This window comes from Aquarana catesbeiana, linkage group LG09 (genome assembly GCF_042186555.1).
Source record: "Aquarana catesbeiana isolate 2022-GZ linkage group LG09, ASM4218655v1, whole genome shotgun sequence".
Lineage (NCBI taxonomy): Eukaryota > Metazoa > Chordata > Amphibia > Anura > Ranidae > Aquarana > Aquarana catesbeiana.
The window spans coordinates 316628209-316645324 of record NC_133332.1 but is presented as its reverse complement, the minus strand read 5'-3'; the positions used below and the strand labels follow the sequence as shown (position 1 = coordinate 316645324).

The following is a 17116-nucleotide window of genomic DNA, read 5'->3' as shown; positions in this document are numbered from 1 at the left end:
AGTATATCACAGTACATGTTGGCATTCATGGTTCCCTCAATGATCTGTAACCCCCCAGTGCCGGCAGCACTCATGCAGCCCCAGACCATGACACTCCCACCACCATGCTTGACTGTAGACAAGACACACTTGTCTTTGTCCTCCTCACCTGGTTGCCCCCACACACGCTTGTCACCATCTGAACCAAATAAGTTTATCTTGGTCTCATCAGACCACAGGACATGGTTCCAGTAATCCATGTCCTTAGTCTGCTTGTCTTCAGCAAACTGCAGTCTTTGTGCATCATCTTTAGAAGAGGCTTCCTTCTGGGACGACAGCCATGCAGACCAATTTGTTGCAGTGTGCGGAGTATGGTCTGAGCACTGACAGGCTGACCCCCCCCACCCCTACAACCTCTGCAGCAATGCTGGCAGCACTCATACGTCTATTTCCCAAAGACAACCTCTGGATATGACGCTGAGCACGTGACCTCAACTTCTTTGGTGGACCATGGCGAGGCCTGTTCTGAGTGGAACCTGTCCTGTTATACCACTGTATGGTCTTGACCACCGTGCTGCAGCTCAGTTTCAGGGTCTTGGCAATCTTCTTATAGCCTAGGCCATCTTTATGTAGAGCAACAATTCTTTTTTTTCAGATCCTCAGAGAGTTCTTTGCCATGAGGTGCCATGTTGAACTTCCAGTGACCAGTATGAGAGAGTGAGAGCGATAACCCCAAATTTAACAGGAGGTGGAAGTCACTTTTTCTGAACATCACTCATTTCTTGGTGCACTTTCATTTTTGATCATTGTGGGATGATCTTGGATATAACTTCACTGGATGGACTTAATTACCTATTTAATTTTCACTATTTTAATTAGTTATTTGTTTAGTGCAACTTATTTTTGAATTTTGATTGATGCTGTGCATATCTCACAGGAGCTTGCTGCTTGTTCTATTTATTATTTGCCAACGCAGTAATATTTCCCTTTTTTACCAAATTTAAACACACCTGCTCCCCATTCACACCTGAGACCTTGTAACACTAACGAGTCACATGACACCGGGGAGAGGGAAAATGGCTAATTGGGCCCAATTTGGAGATTTTCACTTAGGGGTGTACTGACTTTTGTTGCCAGCGGTTTAGACATTAATGGCTGTGTGTTGAGTTATTTTGAGGGGACAGCAAATTTACACTGTTATACAAGCTGTACACTCACTACTTTACATTGTAGCAAAGTGTCATTTCTTCAGTGTTGTCACATGAAAAGATAGAAGAAAAGATTTACAAAAATGTGAGGGGTGTACTTACTTCTGGGAGATACTGTGTGTAAATTATGTCTATATATACATACATATACACACACACACACCAGTGTAACCACCAGTTAGGAAGGCAGCGCTGATATGAGGAAGCAAAGTCCTGCCCCCTACACAGAGGCAATGCAGAACAATATTCAAAACGAATCTAGGAAAGAAGAGCAAGACAACACTCCATCCTGTACATCTCCTCTAGGTTCAAGGTCCCCGCTAGGTGCCGGTACTGGAAGGAGCATGTCCTGCTCCACGTAAAAACACCAGGAGACAAAGATGAGGGCCGCACGCTGACGACAACTATTCAGTTATTAAAAATCCATCAGCTTCTGCACAGGCCATGTCCGACGCATTTCGCCCAGGTGGATTTGTAATAAAACGGAATGTTTGACACCGAAGTGGGGTCCTGATCTTTCCCCCCCCCCCTTCTACCTAAAAAAAGAATGGTTTACCAGTTAGCAGAACCCAACAGATGCATTCTAATCCAAAAGAACTTCATTTAGATGGGTGCTCAACCTGTGGCCCCCCAGCTGTTGGCGGGTACTACAAGTCCCATCAGGTCTCTGCCTTTGGGAGTCATACTTGTAACTGGCAGCCTTGCAATAATGCATCATGGGACTTGTAATTCTGCAACAGCTGGAGGGCCGCAGGTTGAGTACTTATGATAGGTTTAGTTTCTTGAGAACCAAAAAAAAGAGGGAACCCCCCCCCAGCAACATAAACCAAGTCCCAGTTTTCTTTTTTCCTTTTTTTTTTTTTTTTTTTATAGTGATGCTAAACATAATTTATGCAAAATAAACGTCTGCAATACTGAGGTATAATACAGCTTGGAGTTTGCCTTTGCAATGCAAACCGGGAGACAAAGTCCAAAAAAAAACCTCTATCTTTATTTCTACATGTCAGAAAAGATAACCCTCCACAAGGGAATTTTAAAGGGTAAAATTTTTTAACCTTTTACATTACTTAGAAATTTTTTTATTTTTTTTTTTTAAACTTTTTAAACAAAAGTGTCCTGAACAAAAGTGAACATGTCTTAACTTGGGGTTGGAGGTGCAGAGAGAGAGAGAGAGCCCTGTAAATCCTGGACTATAGAGGATGAGTTTGGGGGGGGGTGTAAGTTAGTGAAAACTATCAAACACGAGGAGAATAGAATAAATTAAAAGAAAAAAAAGGGGGTGACCCCCTCCCAAGCCCAAAAGAAAATATAAAATAAAATTAATGTTCCACTTTCTTTGCGACATTAGAAGCCCCATCCACGTGGCACCAGATGCTGGTCTTGAGGCTTCAGGCTTCCGGGGACAGAAGGGGGGGGGGGGGTGTGGCAAAAAATAAACATGCTTGTCAGGGGGTCCCCGTTCTTTCAGGGCAGGACAAGTAAAGGGCCTCTAGAGCGACTCCCTTCAGGGCCTACAGCCAGGGTAATTGCTTGGATTTGAGACATATATAGAAAAAGGGAACCCCCCCCCCCCCCCCCTCACGTGTTTAAGGGTCCACAAACAAAAGTCCATAGGCAAGCACTGACAATTGTCATGTGACGGTAGCACCAGCTTCAACTAGATGTCCCCAGAGAGGTACACCCCAAATCTTCAGGGGAGATGGGAGAACAGAATTGCTGTGTAAGAGGTAGAGAGGAGGGGGGGTCCCGGGTCTCGTCAACCCCCCCCTCCCCACAGTTGCCTCTCACCATTCTTCAGCGGAGGTAAAACTGAACGTGTTGTCTGGTAAGAGCATCACCATCCCAGTTTTGGGGAGCGTCGCGGCTCTTCAGGCTGAGTGTCACAAACGCTGCACAAGAAAAAAAATAAAATAAAAAGTTATTGGGTACACTTATCACCTTCTACAGCAAGTTCTGGGTCCAGAAGACCAAATGTAAAAGCATATTTGTATTGGCTGGCTACTGAGCCAATTAGAGTGGACTGAATAAGATTTGCAACCTTATAGGGAATGACTAAAGATGCAAAAATTGTGACCAAGCACTAAACCACATCTTGTATTAAATTCCTTCTAAAAAATAAGTGTTATACTTCCTGGTATGCGAGTGTGCCTAGGCACTAATATGACTACAACCTCATAGCGGTTTATCTGCAGTGTGAGATCCAAGACTGTGGACGGCTATTCTCTGGAGAGGTCACTACTGCGCTCTTCCCAGTTCTCCTTGCTGGAGGCTCAGACACGATGAAGAAAAGCCCTGCCTCTACCAAGATGGCCGCCTCCACACAATACAGAACAAGGCATGACATTGGGGGAAAAGATCAGCGAGTGAGATTTGATGTCATTACTGTACTGCACCAGGTTCTCCTTGCTGGAGGCAGACATGATGAAAAAAAAGCCCTGCCTCTACCAAGATGGCCAGCCCCCACACAATACAGAACACGGCATGACATTGGGGAAAAGATCAGTGAGATTTGGCGATGTCGTCACTACTGTGCTGCTCTCGGTTCTCCTTGCTGGAGGCTCTGACATGAGGAAGCAAAGCCCTGCCTCTACAAAGATGGCCACCTCCACACAATCCAGAACAAGGCATGGCATTGGGGGAAAGATCAGTGAGTGAAATTTGGGGATGTCATTACAGTACTGCTCCCAGTTCTCAATTGCTGGAGGCTCTGATATAAAAGGAAACCCTGCCCCTACCAAGATGAGTACCCTCCACGCAATGCAGAACAGGGCATGGCACTGGGGAAATGATCAGTGAGAGTTGGGGATGTCACTACTGTGCTATTAAAAAGGTTCTCCTTGCTGGAGGCTCTGACATGAGGAAGCAAAACCCTGCCTCTACCAAGATGAGCCACCTCGACACAATGCAGAACAAGGCATGACATTTGGGAAATGATTAGGGACATCCTCCCCAAATCTCACCGATCATTTCCCAAATGTCATGCCTTGTTCGCATTGTGTGGAGGCACCCAACTTGGTAGGGTTTTGCTTCATGTCAGAGCCTCCAGCAAGGAGAACCGGGGGTAGCACAACAGTGACATCATCCCCAAATCTCACTGCTGTGCTGCTCCTGGTTCTCCTTGCTGGAGGCTCTGATATAAAGAAGGAAACCCTGTCCCTACCAAGATGGCCCCCTCCACACAATGCAGAACAATGCATGGCACTGGGGAACCGATCAGTGAGATTTGACTACTGTGCTATTAACTGTTCTCCTTGCTGGAGGCTCTGACATGAGGAAGCAAAACCCTGCCCCTACCAAGATGTCATTAGGGAAATGATCAGTGTAAAGACACATTTTGGAAAGTGAAAAAAATGGAAGTGTTGTCCAATGCACGCTTACAAAAATGACAGCGGGAGTGCAAGCACTCAGTCCCCCTGAACTCACCTCTCCATTCTGGTTACTTTCTGTCCCCACTTTCCTTGGACTCTCCTTCTCAGGTGCCGTGTCCAGTGCCCGATCACTGCGACTTCTCTTTGGTCCCACCTCCTCTTTCTGGAGTGTTGGTGGGGGGTAACCCCCTTCCACCCGCTCGCTCCTCCTCTTCTTCCTCTTATCGTGGTCTTTGCCCTTCGGACGGTTGGCCCTCCGTTCACACCGGTCGATCTGTCAGACAAAACACAGACTTGAGGCCGTGGTTCTTGCTGGCTTTATATCTTAATATTGCTGCAGCCTCTTGCATTACACATCCTTCACTGCTAGAGAACAAGTGCCACATAAACGTAATAAAATACCCTCAAGTATATTTTAGATAGATATAGATAATATATATTCTCTCTCTATAGAGAGAGAGAGAATATATCTATATATAAATATAAAAAGAGAGAGAATATATCTATATATAAAAAGAGAGAGAATATATCTATATATATATATAAATATAAAAAGAGAGAGAGAATATATCTATCTATCTATATATACACACACATACATATAGGCGCAAACACACACATTTAAAAAAAAATTGCAATCACAAAGGGGCCCCCATGTGGGTAGCTTGGGCCACAAAAATGTTCTATTTATGGAGATATCAGGAGCCTAATTAGATCCCCGATGTCTCCTCTGCCCTACAGAGCAGCAAACCAAGCACAGATCGTACTCGGTTAGCGCCTCCCTGGCTGTTAGTACCAAAAAGTGAAAACTCTGAACCTGGAAGTGATGAAATCATTGTCACTTCCGGGTTCATTTTTCAGAGGAGATGGGGGAATAGGTGTTCATCTCCTCTGTGGGAAGCCATACTAGACACTTACAGCGCTGTAAATGTGTGGTCACTTATCAGAGAAACATGAACTTCTAAGACCTATTCTAGTTCATGTTAAAGTTTGCCCTTGGGCTTGATCTCAGTACTAGTCACAGCAAGAACTGTAAAGTTTTTAAAACTGTATAAAAGTAAATCTGTAGGCATTAAAAAAAAGGAACTCTTTATATAGCAGGCTCAGCTGTAGCCATGAGTGTCCCAGCTTGCACACACAAGTTTTTCTGTATGCCGAGGCAGTGTGTTTAAGGAGGAGTCCTGAGGAAGCACATACAATGGTGAAACCAGTTAGCCTGCGGCTATAACCACTTAGAGCCAACACATTTTGGGGCTCCAAAATCCCCATTCATCTGGGCTGGTAGGCCAGCAGCAATTGCTACTGGAAAGGGTATTTAAAAGTAATGATTGTTGGCTACCTGTGCTGCGATTAATTAATCTATGTTACAATCACTGTGCAATACAATCACCACTAACATACAAGCCCCAATAAATGCATATTTGTGAGCCCTGAAATGTATTAGCTACATCTTCTGACTTCCTGTTGCAAATTTTTTACTGGAGTTCTGGCACCATCATCTCTTTATACACTGTTCAGATGGCTCCAGGGATCTCCTGGAACACCCAAGCTGATAGAAGCCTTCAAAAGTTCTTACTCACATTTGGGTCCAGCACCTTACTTTTTTTTTTTTTTTTTTTTTTTAAAGCTTCATTCTTGAAAGTTAGAGAAATTCTGAAACCCCTAGGACCACGGTTTGTGAGCAGTCCACATCCAACATAACCAAAATATTCTACGATGACCAGCATCCAGCAGAACATTCGTAGGAGATGCTGGTAACTTTGTATGAAGGTTTAGAAGGACACATGACCATTACAGGGGAGGATTTCTTACTTCTATAAGAGTCTTTAGTCTCTCCACGCACGCCGTCTGCGACACTTGCAGCAATCTCCAAATGCTCAGTTCTTCTTCAAGTGTCACTTCGAGAAGATCCCCTTCCAGCATCAGGTCTTCTAAAAGCGCCCGAGAACCAATGGACATTTCCAGAACCGGAGTCTTTTCGTTTTGAGGGAGGAGAGCAGCCATGGCATCCAGATCTTCAGTGTGAGGGAAAGAGGACAAGTTAGTTACATGCAACCACCAGCACCTGGAGGGCCGAGGAACACAAGAGGTTACATTACCTGGCATTGCTGTGCCGTTCTCAAAGTGTGTGTCTCCATTCTCATGGGGTAGCTGCCAAAAAAATAAAGCCACAAAGAGAATAAATACACAAGCTGTACATTATAACCCTTCACAGTAGATGAACGCAGAGCTATATGGGTTTCCAAGGACTGCCACTTACAAGTTGGCACCAAATAACGAATGGTAGTATACCTGTGAAGCTCCAAAATACCATGCGCCCATGGAAACAGATTTCTTAACTTGGAACACAAATCCCCCCCCCGAAGGGAGGAAGATAGATGGGAGGTTGTGGACATGGGGAAGTCTATACCAGCACCTCATGCTGCATTTACTTGCCTAGCGCTATCAGGAGTCCCTGTATTCACTGCTGCCGTTGCCATTACAAAAACCAGCAGCCCCAGCATCCTCCATCCGTGCCTGGATTTCCAGTGCGGGCCGCCCCGCCTGCAATCATGGCACAGAATCCCTGGCATCCCTCCACACGCCTGTGTCTAGCTTTTCCCTGCAGGTCACTGTAGCTTCTATACTTGCACGACATTCCTCCAGACATACCCCAGGAGGCATGCTGAACTCTCGTGGGCGGCAGGTTGGACATCCCTGGTAGAAGGCTAATGCCCCGTACACACGGTCGGATTTTCCGATGGAAAATGTCCGATCGGAGCGTGTTGTCGGAAATTCCGACCGTGTGTGGGCTCCATCGGACATTTTCCATCGGATTTTCCGACACACAAAGTTGGAGAGCAGGAGATAAAATTTTCCGACAACAAAATCCGTTGTCGGAAATTCCGATCGTGTGTACACAAATCCGACGGACAAAGTGCCACGCATGCTCAGAATAAATAAAGAGATGAAAGCTATTGGCCACTGCCCCGTTTATAGTCCCGACGTACGTGTTTTACGTCACCGCGTTTAAAAACGATCGGATTTTCCGACAACTTTGTGTGACCGTGTGTATGCAAGACAAGTTTGAGCCAACATCCGTCGGAAAAAATCCTAGGATTTTGTTGTCGGAATGTCCGAACAAAGTCCGACCGTGTGTACGGGGCATAAGGGTTGCTTACATAGGCAGTCCATAGTGTGAAGCATATGGATTTGTGTAGCCAGCCTCAGTGGGGTTGCTTGTGAAGATGTGCCAGCTAACACCCGACCTCCTGCAGGTGTCTCACGGTCTCTGGTGTAGATGGATGTGGAGTCAGCAAGGAATTTGGCCAGCCGAGAAACACCGGAAGGGACTTGAAGGCCTCAAAACATGTTGTCTTGGAGACCAGAGAATCTGTAGCCTGTCGGGGATCTTCCTTTGGTGTGGGTGTTGTCACTTCCGGTACCACGGTGACGCACATCCAGCTAGTTACTTCCGGTTCATCAGTTCCAATGTCTGGGCCGGCCGGATTCCTTGCTGACCCCGCATCCATTTGCATCACGGTGGGGAACCCCATCAAGGAAGGTTGGTTCTTGGGTAGAGACACTGCTGTATGCAGTCAAGTCATTGACTATTAAAAAAAAATAAAATATATATATATATACATATATATATATATACATATATACATACATATACATACATACATACATACACACGCTAAGGAGGAGCTAAGCAGAGTGCAGCTAATCTTTTTTCATATGAAAGGGACAATCTATGGTAAGGCTGTCCCCTTGGGGGATCCGCATGGGCAAGACTGAGACCCCATGGCATCGTCCACAATTGGAACCAGACCCACACTACGAGGCAGAAGACCTTACATCCCCTCAATGTGAAGATACAGCAGTACCTAGATAGTGTCCAAACCAGGAGACTTAACCACAGGAGGGCAAAACACATTTCCAAACGCACATGTTCCTGAAAATGGCTGTAAATGTGAGGTGGGTGCTGCAGCGACTGTTGGCTGGAAACCCAAGACATCCAAAAGCAAAAATGTCTGTCACCAGCACACCAGGGATCTCCAGAACGGGTCCAAAAGCTTTATTCAGCGATCACATCATAAAATTACAAAGGCAACGTTTTGGAGCCACGCAGGACCCCTTCATCAGGCATGGTGACCAGGTCTCCCGCGTGGCTCCAAAAGGACGCTTTTTGGAATTATGATGCTGAACAAAAAGCTTTGGACCCATTCTGGAGATCCCTGGTGTGCTGGTGACATATTTTGTTTAACCAGAATGGGATCCAACAATGCAGAAGGCACCAGCTTGTTCCGGAAATCCAGAACAAAGCCCAGGGAGAAAAACCGACACGCCTCACCACTAGACAGCCAATGGGTAGTGTTCACCCAACCCAGACAGGGACATTGGAACCTGTCTGGGTCATGAGAAGAAAGAAAAAGAAAGAAAGAAAGAAAGAAAGAAAGAAAGAAAGAAAGAAAGAAAGAAAGAAAGAAAGAAAGAAAGAAAGAAAGAAAGAAAGAAAGAAAGAAAGAAAGAAAGAAAGAAAGAAAGAAAAAGAAAGAAAGAAAAAGAAAGAAAGAAAAAGGAAGAAGAAGAAAGGAGGAGAAGAAGAAGAAGGAAAAAGGAAGAAGAAAGAAAGAAGGAAAACGGAAGAAGGAGGAGAAGAAGAAGAAAAGAAAGAAGAGCTAAAGTTTTTTTTTTTTTTTTTTTTTTACTTAACCACTTGTGGACCGCTCCCCTCCCCCGACACCCGCTGTGATTACACACTGTGGGAGTCTGTCAGCAGGTACCTGCCAACGATCCATGGCGGGCTCCTGCTGATCGGTTGTGTCTAATCACAGCCCTGTGTTTACAATCAACACAGAGCTCTTTACAGAGGGAACAATCTCCATTTCCTAAGAAAAAGAGATCTTTACTAATCATCAGCACATAATACACACATTGTTAGGCACACATTTAACCCCTTTATTGCCCCTAGATGTGAACCCCTTCCCAGCCAGTGTCATTAGTACAGTGACGGTACATAGTATTAGCACTGATCACTGTATTAGTGTCAGTGGTGATGTCAGTTCCCACTCGGTGTCAGATTGCCCACCGCATCACAGTCCCACTATAAGTCGCTGATCACCGCTATTAGTAGTATAAAAAAAAAAAAATGTAAAATAAAAACAAAATTTCAGTATATATATCCCATAGTTTGTAGACACTACAATCCAATCAATATACGCCTTTTGTGATTTCATCAAAGACATGTATGTACCAGAAAACATTTGGGCTAAATTTATGAAGAAATTTGATTTTTTTTCTTTATTGGATAGGTTTGTAGCAAAAAAAAAAAAAAAAAAAAAAAAAAAAAAAAGCTCTTTTTTTTCCAAAATTTTTTCGGATATATATATTTTCTCTATATAGATATTTTATTAAAAACAAAAAAAAAGTGGTGATCAAATACCACCAAAAGAAAGCTCTAGTTGTGTGAAAAAAAAAAAAGATAAAATTTCATTTGGGTACAGTGTTGCATGACCGAGCAATTACGTACTGTACTAGTTAAGGTAGTACAGTGCTGAATAACAAAAAATGGCCTGGTCATGGGGGGGGGGGAATAAAACCCTCTTAAGCAGAAGTAGTTAATCCTAATGATTTAACTCGAGAGGATAGAGGTGTGGCCAGAGATCACCTTTAGCCCCACCCCTGCTCAACAAAGATGATGCCACTGATCACTATGAACCCACCGACTGGGCTACAGAAACTATTAATGGATAATGAATCCTCTTCATAAAATCGATTCATTGTCCATTAACCAGGAAGGTGAAACCCAGAAAGTAGCGGCACAGCTCCATTATGTGGAAGGACTAAGACTTAAAGCCTCGTACACGGTACGGATTGTTGGGCAAACCGAGCGTCTGATTTTTGTCAAAATGGGCGTGTGCCGGGATCTTGTCTTGCATACCAATGGTACACAATGCCACAAAACACGAACATAGCGACGTACTACGAGGAATTTCAGCTCTTGAGCGCCACCCTCTGGGCCCCTTCTGCCTATTTCGAGTTTGGTGAGCATTGATTCCGACCATGCGTGTTTGTACTTTCGACCTTTGTGTCACGGATTTGTGTACAGACCTTTTCGAAATTCTGACGTCAAACCGTTGACCGCCGAAAATTTACTAGCCTGTCAGCCACTATTTTTTTTGGCCGAAAGTTGGACAATTAAAAGGAGCGTACTAACGCTAAGATTTTTAGGACAACAGTCTGTAAAACAGACAATCCCCTACCAACAATCGTACGGAGTGTAAGTCAGGGATCCTCAAACTACGGCCCTCCAGCTGTTGCAGAACTACACATCCCATGAGGCATTGTAGAACTCTGACATCCACAGACATGACTAGGCATGATGGGAATTGTAGTTCCTGAACTGGAGGGCCATAGCTTGAAGACCCCTGGCTTAAGTGTATCAAAACATGAACAAATGACAAATTATTTGTCAGGTTAAAAAAAAATTGGGTTCACATATACAATACATATTTCAAGGGGTGCAAGTAGCGTCTCTGTGCAGTGCCCCCCCCCCCCCTTTAAAATGACAGGCTGCAGTTACTTACAGGCGTCTGCTCGTTGCAGGTCGTCTCTCTCAGTGCCTGAGGGTCTTTGTTGTGTTGCAGCTTCTTCCTCTTCTCCACCAAGGTCGCCGCGGCGGCCGATATCTCCGGCGTGGCCAAGACCCTGCGCGCCCGGTCTTGCCAGCTCATCGCCCTTTCCGTTAAACACTGCAGCGCCTCCCCCTCCGGCAACCGTACGGGCAGCTTCTGCAGAGCAACCAACAGAGACAGGATGGTCTGCAGCCGGGGGCGGCGTGACCGTACGCAGAGCGGGCACAAGAAGCGGCTGTCCCATTCCCACCAGGCCGGAGGAGGGGAGGAGGAGTGTGTACCACGGTGAGAAGAAGTCAGTCTGGGGGTGGGGACGCAAAGCCCGTGAAATAAGTCCTGGCAAAGTTCGCAGCGGATCATTAGCTCCCCCGGGGGCTCTCCGCACACGCAAACGCAACGTCTCTCCATGGAAGAATTTATTGTCCGTAACCTCAGAATGCCGGCTTTCTCCTTCTGTTCACCTTCTTTAAATGCCAGGACCTGAGAGAGAGAGAGGCGTGATGGTTAATCATCTGAGCCGATCAGTCTGATCGTATGCCGGCTCTGTACTGTACTCACTATGCAGCCAGGGTCTCGCAGGTCCTGTGCAGACAGCCCCAGGCTCTCCATGTCTGATCGGTACAGACCCCGTTCCTTCTCCTTCCTCCACTGAGCCCTTTTCGCATTGCTTGAGGAAATATCCGCACTCGGGCACAGCACCTACAAAAAAAAAAAAAAAATAATATGCAACAAATTGTGTAAGGAAGTATCTACTGAAATTCATACTGGTCCGCAGGAAAGGGGGGGGGGTTGCTGTGGATGACGGAGGCACATAGACCACGATGTCAGGGCTCAGCAGCATGATTATCATGGTCATTTTACATAGAAACTGACAGGGTCAGCCAGGTTTTTTTTATATTATATATATATATTTATTTTTTTTTTTTTGGGGGGGGGTTAACACACGCTTTAACTTCACATTGACACCCCCAGCGGTTCGCATAGCGCAGTGTGCAATTCAGGTGCGATGTGTGAACCGGCACTGAAAAGCAGGCTTTCCTGCGTTGCACTGAACCAGGACTTAATGTGAATACAAATAAATCGATGCATAAATATTAAAAAAAAAAGAGTATGTATATGGGGTCCCCCCACCTCTTCTGCATGTTCCAACCATAGCAGGCCGCTTACAATTAGGGTGCACATGCGGGCTCCTGAGCTGGGCTGTGTGTGTCCATAGACACACATACTACAGCATTGGCCCCACCCCCCTACAGGATCTGATTGACATCAGCAGGAGCCAATGGTTCCCACTGCTGCCTCTGGGAGGAGGAGGAGGAGGAGGAGGAGGAGGAGGGAGGAGGAGGAGGAGGAGGAGGAGGAGGAGGAGGAGAGGAGGAGGAGGAGGAGGAGGAGAACAAACAACAACGAGAAGAACAAGAAGGAGAACAAGGACGAGGAGAAGGGGAAGACCAGCTTTGCCCACTGCAGGTGGAGACATTGCTAGATCGAGATTAGGCAGCGCCAACACAAAAATACTAGATGATGTGGGATCCTCCGCTCAAAGAGGGGCTTAAACCAGAGTGCTTGTGTCTCATTACCTCCAGGAAGAGAAGAGCCCCAGGTGCTGGCCGAATGCTTATGCAAGTAGAAGAGAACAAGAAGACCTGGACAGCCGCACATCGGAATGGATAAATCCGTCTTTTTATTCAAAATACAGGATCATGGGGTACACAGAACACGACTGGGGTGGTACAAAAATAACTGACGCGTTTCACACTTACACCAAGTGCTTACTCAAAGCTGTGAGTAAGCACATGGTGTAAGTGCGAAACGCGTCACATTTTTGTACCACCCCACAGTCGTGTTCTGTGTACCCCATGATCCTGTAATTTTGAATAAAAAGACGGATTTATCCATTCCGGTGTGCAGCTGTCCAGGTCTTCTTGTTCTCTTTTACTAGCACATTTTTTATCCTAATGCAGGAAATGCATTGCGGTAAAAAAAAAAAAAAAATGTTCTGCCTTTAGAACCGCTGCTGGAAAGACTCCTGTACCTCTAATAGGGTGAAGCACGAGTTCTTCTTCAGGAAGGTCTTGGCGGCTTTTTCCCTCCAGGAGTTTGCAGCGGTCACTTGTACCTCTAGCTGATGCAGCTCGTCCATTTTCACAGGTAAGTCCCGACCCACAGCCACCAACCCTTCCAAGTCATCCAGGCACGGGTAATGATCCCCGCTCTAAAATAAAAAAGGAAGCACACATCCCATAATACGCAAAGCCCATTACAGCAAAGCCTTAACACTAGGGGCAGAATGCCTCCATTTCTGGATAGCGTAGCCATGTGTCAGCAAAGCTTGGAATTAAAGACACTTGAAGCAGCCAATCACAGCTTCAAAATCTGATCTCATGCTATGACACGTGGAAGCCATTTCTAAAGGTGTCCTATACAAACGTTCTGCGACCCGCATACATATACTACTTTTTATTGGACGGTGGGCTTTTCTGCTCTGTATGGGTCATGGGAATCACTATACTGGTGTTGCCTTCTCTTTACCTGTATCTCATCCACATCAGCACTCCAGGCTCTGGCCTTACAAAGGGCTTCTTTCAGGCTCAGGGTATTAGGAAGCTGTACCGGGATGTTCTCCGCTTCTTTAATGATTGCCTCTAGTGTGGCAGGTGAATGCTTTTGCCTGAAAATAAATAAAATTAATAATTATTATTAAAAGAGTCAATTTCTTGAAACCGTCGTGGATCACTTGTTTTACCCAAGAGCACAAATCTCATCACCTGGCCTCCAAGCACATTTTCGCCTTCTCTTCCCAGCGTAGAGCGATGGTGATCAGTTCCTGCAGCTCGCTGCGAGCTTTCTCCACCGCGGGGCTCTCAGCCACCTCAACCGCTTCCTGCAGCAGAGAGCGCAATTCCTGAAGAGTGCCCGACCGCCCGGCGACCAGAGCTGCCCGCACCCGCGATAACCACTCCCCTTGGCGCATGTGCCTCTCTAACTGCTCGGCTTCAGGTGGGAGCACTCCTAGAGAATGGCACCGTTTAACCATGTCCTGCATCTGGGGGGCGCTATCTGGCAGGGACTGCAAACACTTCTTTGCTTCTTCTTGCAAGACTTCTGCCTTCTCCAGAAGGTCCTGATGAAAAAAACATTGAGATATATAATAAAAAAAAAAAAAAAAAAAAAAGGGGGGGGGTGGGGACTTTTGCCTGTCTGCCATCTGTCACACATCTGTAATTCAATAAATTATAAGCCTTACCTCCAGCTTTGGCAGCTGATTCAAGACACATGGAAGAGCTTGGATACGATGAATAAGCTTATGTAAACTGTCCAGAGTCATGACTGTAGCATTACCCCTACAGCAAACAGCAGAAAAAAACAGAATTAATAAATCACATTTTTTACCAAGTAATCAGGATACATTTTTTACATAAAATTTACACTCCTTGGATTCCCAACAGGATGTGGGATTGCTATCCCATAGTAGATGGTTTTCAGAGGGTGCTTGACAGGCAGCAAAGCAAAGAGGCAATATGTTGCCTCTTCACCACCTGTTTTAACTGCATGCGATTGTGGCAGGTTGGGCGGTTGGGCCCCCCCAAGGGTCTCTGCATTGGGCTGTCGGGGCCTCCCCCCCCTCCAAGGGTCTCTGCATTGGGCTGTCCGGGGCCTCCCCCCCCCTCCAAGGGTCTCTGCATTGGGCTGTCGGGGCCTCCCCCCCCCCTCCAAGGGTCTCTGCATTGGGGCTGTCGGGGCCTCCCCCCCCCCCTCCAAGGGTCTCTGCATTGGGCTGTCGGGGGCCTCCCCCCCCCCCCTCCAAGGGTCTCTGCATTGGGCTGTCGGGGCCCTCCCCCCCCCACCTCCAAGGGTCTCTGCATTGGGCTGTCGGGGGCCCCCCCCTCCAAGGGTCTCTGCATTGGGCTGTGGGGGCCCCCCCCCCTCCAAGGGTCTCTGCATTGGGCTGTCGGGGCCTCCCCCCCTCCAAGGGTCTCTGCATTGGGCTGTGGGGGGCCTCCCCCCCTCCAAGGGTCTCTGCATTGGGCTGTGGGGGCCTCCCCCCCCTCCAAGGGTCTCTGCATTGGGCTGTGGGGGGCCTCCCCCCCTCCAAGGGTCTCTGCATTGGGCTGTGGGGGCCTCCCCCCCCTCCAAGGGTCTCTGCATTGGGCTGTGGGGGGCCTCCCCCCCTCCAAGGGTCTCTGCATTGGGCTGTGGGGGCCTCCCCCCCTCCAAGGGTCTCTGCATTGGGCTGTGGGGGCCTCCCCCCCCTCCAAGGGTCTCTGCATTGGGCTGTGGGGGCCTCCCCCCCCTCCAAGGGTCTCTGAATTGGGCTGTGGGGGCCTCCCCCCCTCCAAGGGTCTCTGCATTGGGCTGTGGGGGCCTCCCCCCCTGCAAGGGTCTCTGCATTGGGCTGTTGGGGGCCTCCCCCCCTCCAAGGGTCTCTGCATTGGGGCCCAGCCACAAACCTGGCTGGGTGCGGGTCATCCAGCAGTTTCTTGGAATCACTCATACACGATTCGGCCTCTTGGATGATATTTTTCAGTTCCTGTAACAAATCATTCTGTGCAAATTTTTTCTCTGCAGCCTCCACTTCTAAGACCCGCAGATGTTGGAGATCTTCAGAAGAACATAATTGAGAACAAAAATTACAAAAAAGATCATTTCCCACTTGAATAAAAAAAAAAAAAAAAAAAAAGGGGGGGGGGGTGGGGTGTGGACTAGGAGTCTCTACCTGTCTTGCCGCCATCTTGGAATTCCAGAGCACGTCGCACTTTATTTGCCCAGGTGTCATAGGATTCAGCCCGACCTTTTAACTTGTGTAACATGGCTGGAAGCTCGTCCAGGGTGTAACGATACCTGAAATTTAGGAGATTTTGCCAAAGTAATATAAAAAATTATGATAATTCATCTGGGCAGAAATCAAAAAATGCACAGAAACATTAAAAATCTGAGACTAACGGGCACAGTGTATAAAAAAACAAAAACAAAAAACAAACAAACAGTTATGTCAATTCCTGCCTCAAAACAGTTGATAACGTATGGCAGATACAGAAGACTATACATAAAAAAAAAAAAAATTTTTTCAAAACCTGAGATGGGTCTCTGGCTGAAGTTCAAACCGAGCATCAGAATGGGGAAGAAAGGGGATTGAAGGGACTTTGAACGTTGCATGGTTGTTGGTGGCAGACGGGCACATGGTGTGGGGGATATTTTCTTGGCACACTTTGGGCCCCCTTAGTACCAATTGAGCATGGTTTATACACCACGGCCTACCTGAGTATTGTTGTTGACCATGTCCATCCCTTTATGACTACAGTGTCCCCATCTTCTGATGGCTCCTTCCAGCAGGAAATTCACCATGTCACAAAGCTCCAATCATCTCACCACTGGACAATGAGGTCCATGTCCTCCAATGGCCTCCACACTCACCACATCTCCATCCAATAGAGAGTCTTTGGGATGTGGTGGAATACACTATATTGCCAAAAGTATTGGGACGCCTGCCTTTACACGCACATGAACTTTAATGACATCCAAGTCTTAGTCCGTAGGGTTCAATATTGAGTTGGCCCCGCCCTTTACAGCTATAACAGCTTCAACTCTTCTGGGAAGACTGTCCACAATTGTTTAGGAGTGTGGTCTATGGGAAGGTTTGACCATCCTTCCAGAAGTGCATTTGTGAGGACAGGTACTGATGATGGATGAGAAGGCCTGGCTCACAGTCTCCGCTCTAATTCATCCCAAAAGGTGTTCTATGGGGGTTGAGGTCAGGACTCTCTGCAGGCCAGTCAAGTTCTCCACCCCAAACTCGCTCATCCATGTCTTTATGGACCTTGCTTTGTACACTGGTGCGCAGTCATGTCGGAATAGGAATTGCCCATCCCCAAACTGTTCCCACAAAGTTGGAATCATGAAATTGTCCAAAATGTCTTGGTATGCTGACGCCTTAAGGAGTTCC

General features: G+C 46.8%; 1 protein-coding gene across 1 annotated transcript in view; it reads right to left on the bottom strand.

The window, feature by feature from the left end:
- Window positions 1-2156: 2156 nt before the first annotated feature.
- The window catches only part of LOC141108794 (lysine-specific demethylase 5C-like), a gene marked incomplete in the record, with an annotated part of 93363 nt that continues 78403 nt past the window's right edge, over window positions 2157-17116 (bottom strand). The window contains 10 exon segments of the mRNA XM_073600729.1: window positions 2157-3076; window positions 4611-4829; window positions 6368-6570; window positions 6655-6706; window positions 11128-11655; window positions 11734-11874; window positions 13208-13387; window positions 13705-13843; window positions 13941-14296; window positions 14420-14516. Of these exon segments, the coding sequence (XP_073456830.1) occupies window positions 3068-3076; window positions 4611-4829; window positions 6368-6570; window positions 6655-6706; window positions 11128-11655; window positions 11734-11874; window positions 13208-13387; window positions 13705-13843; window positions 13941-14296; window positions 14420-14516 (1924 nt within the window).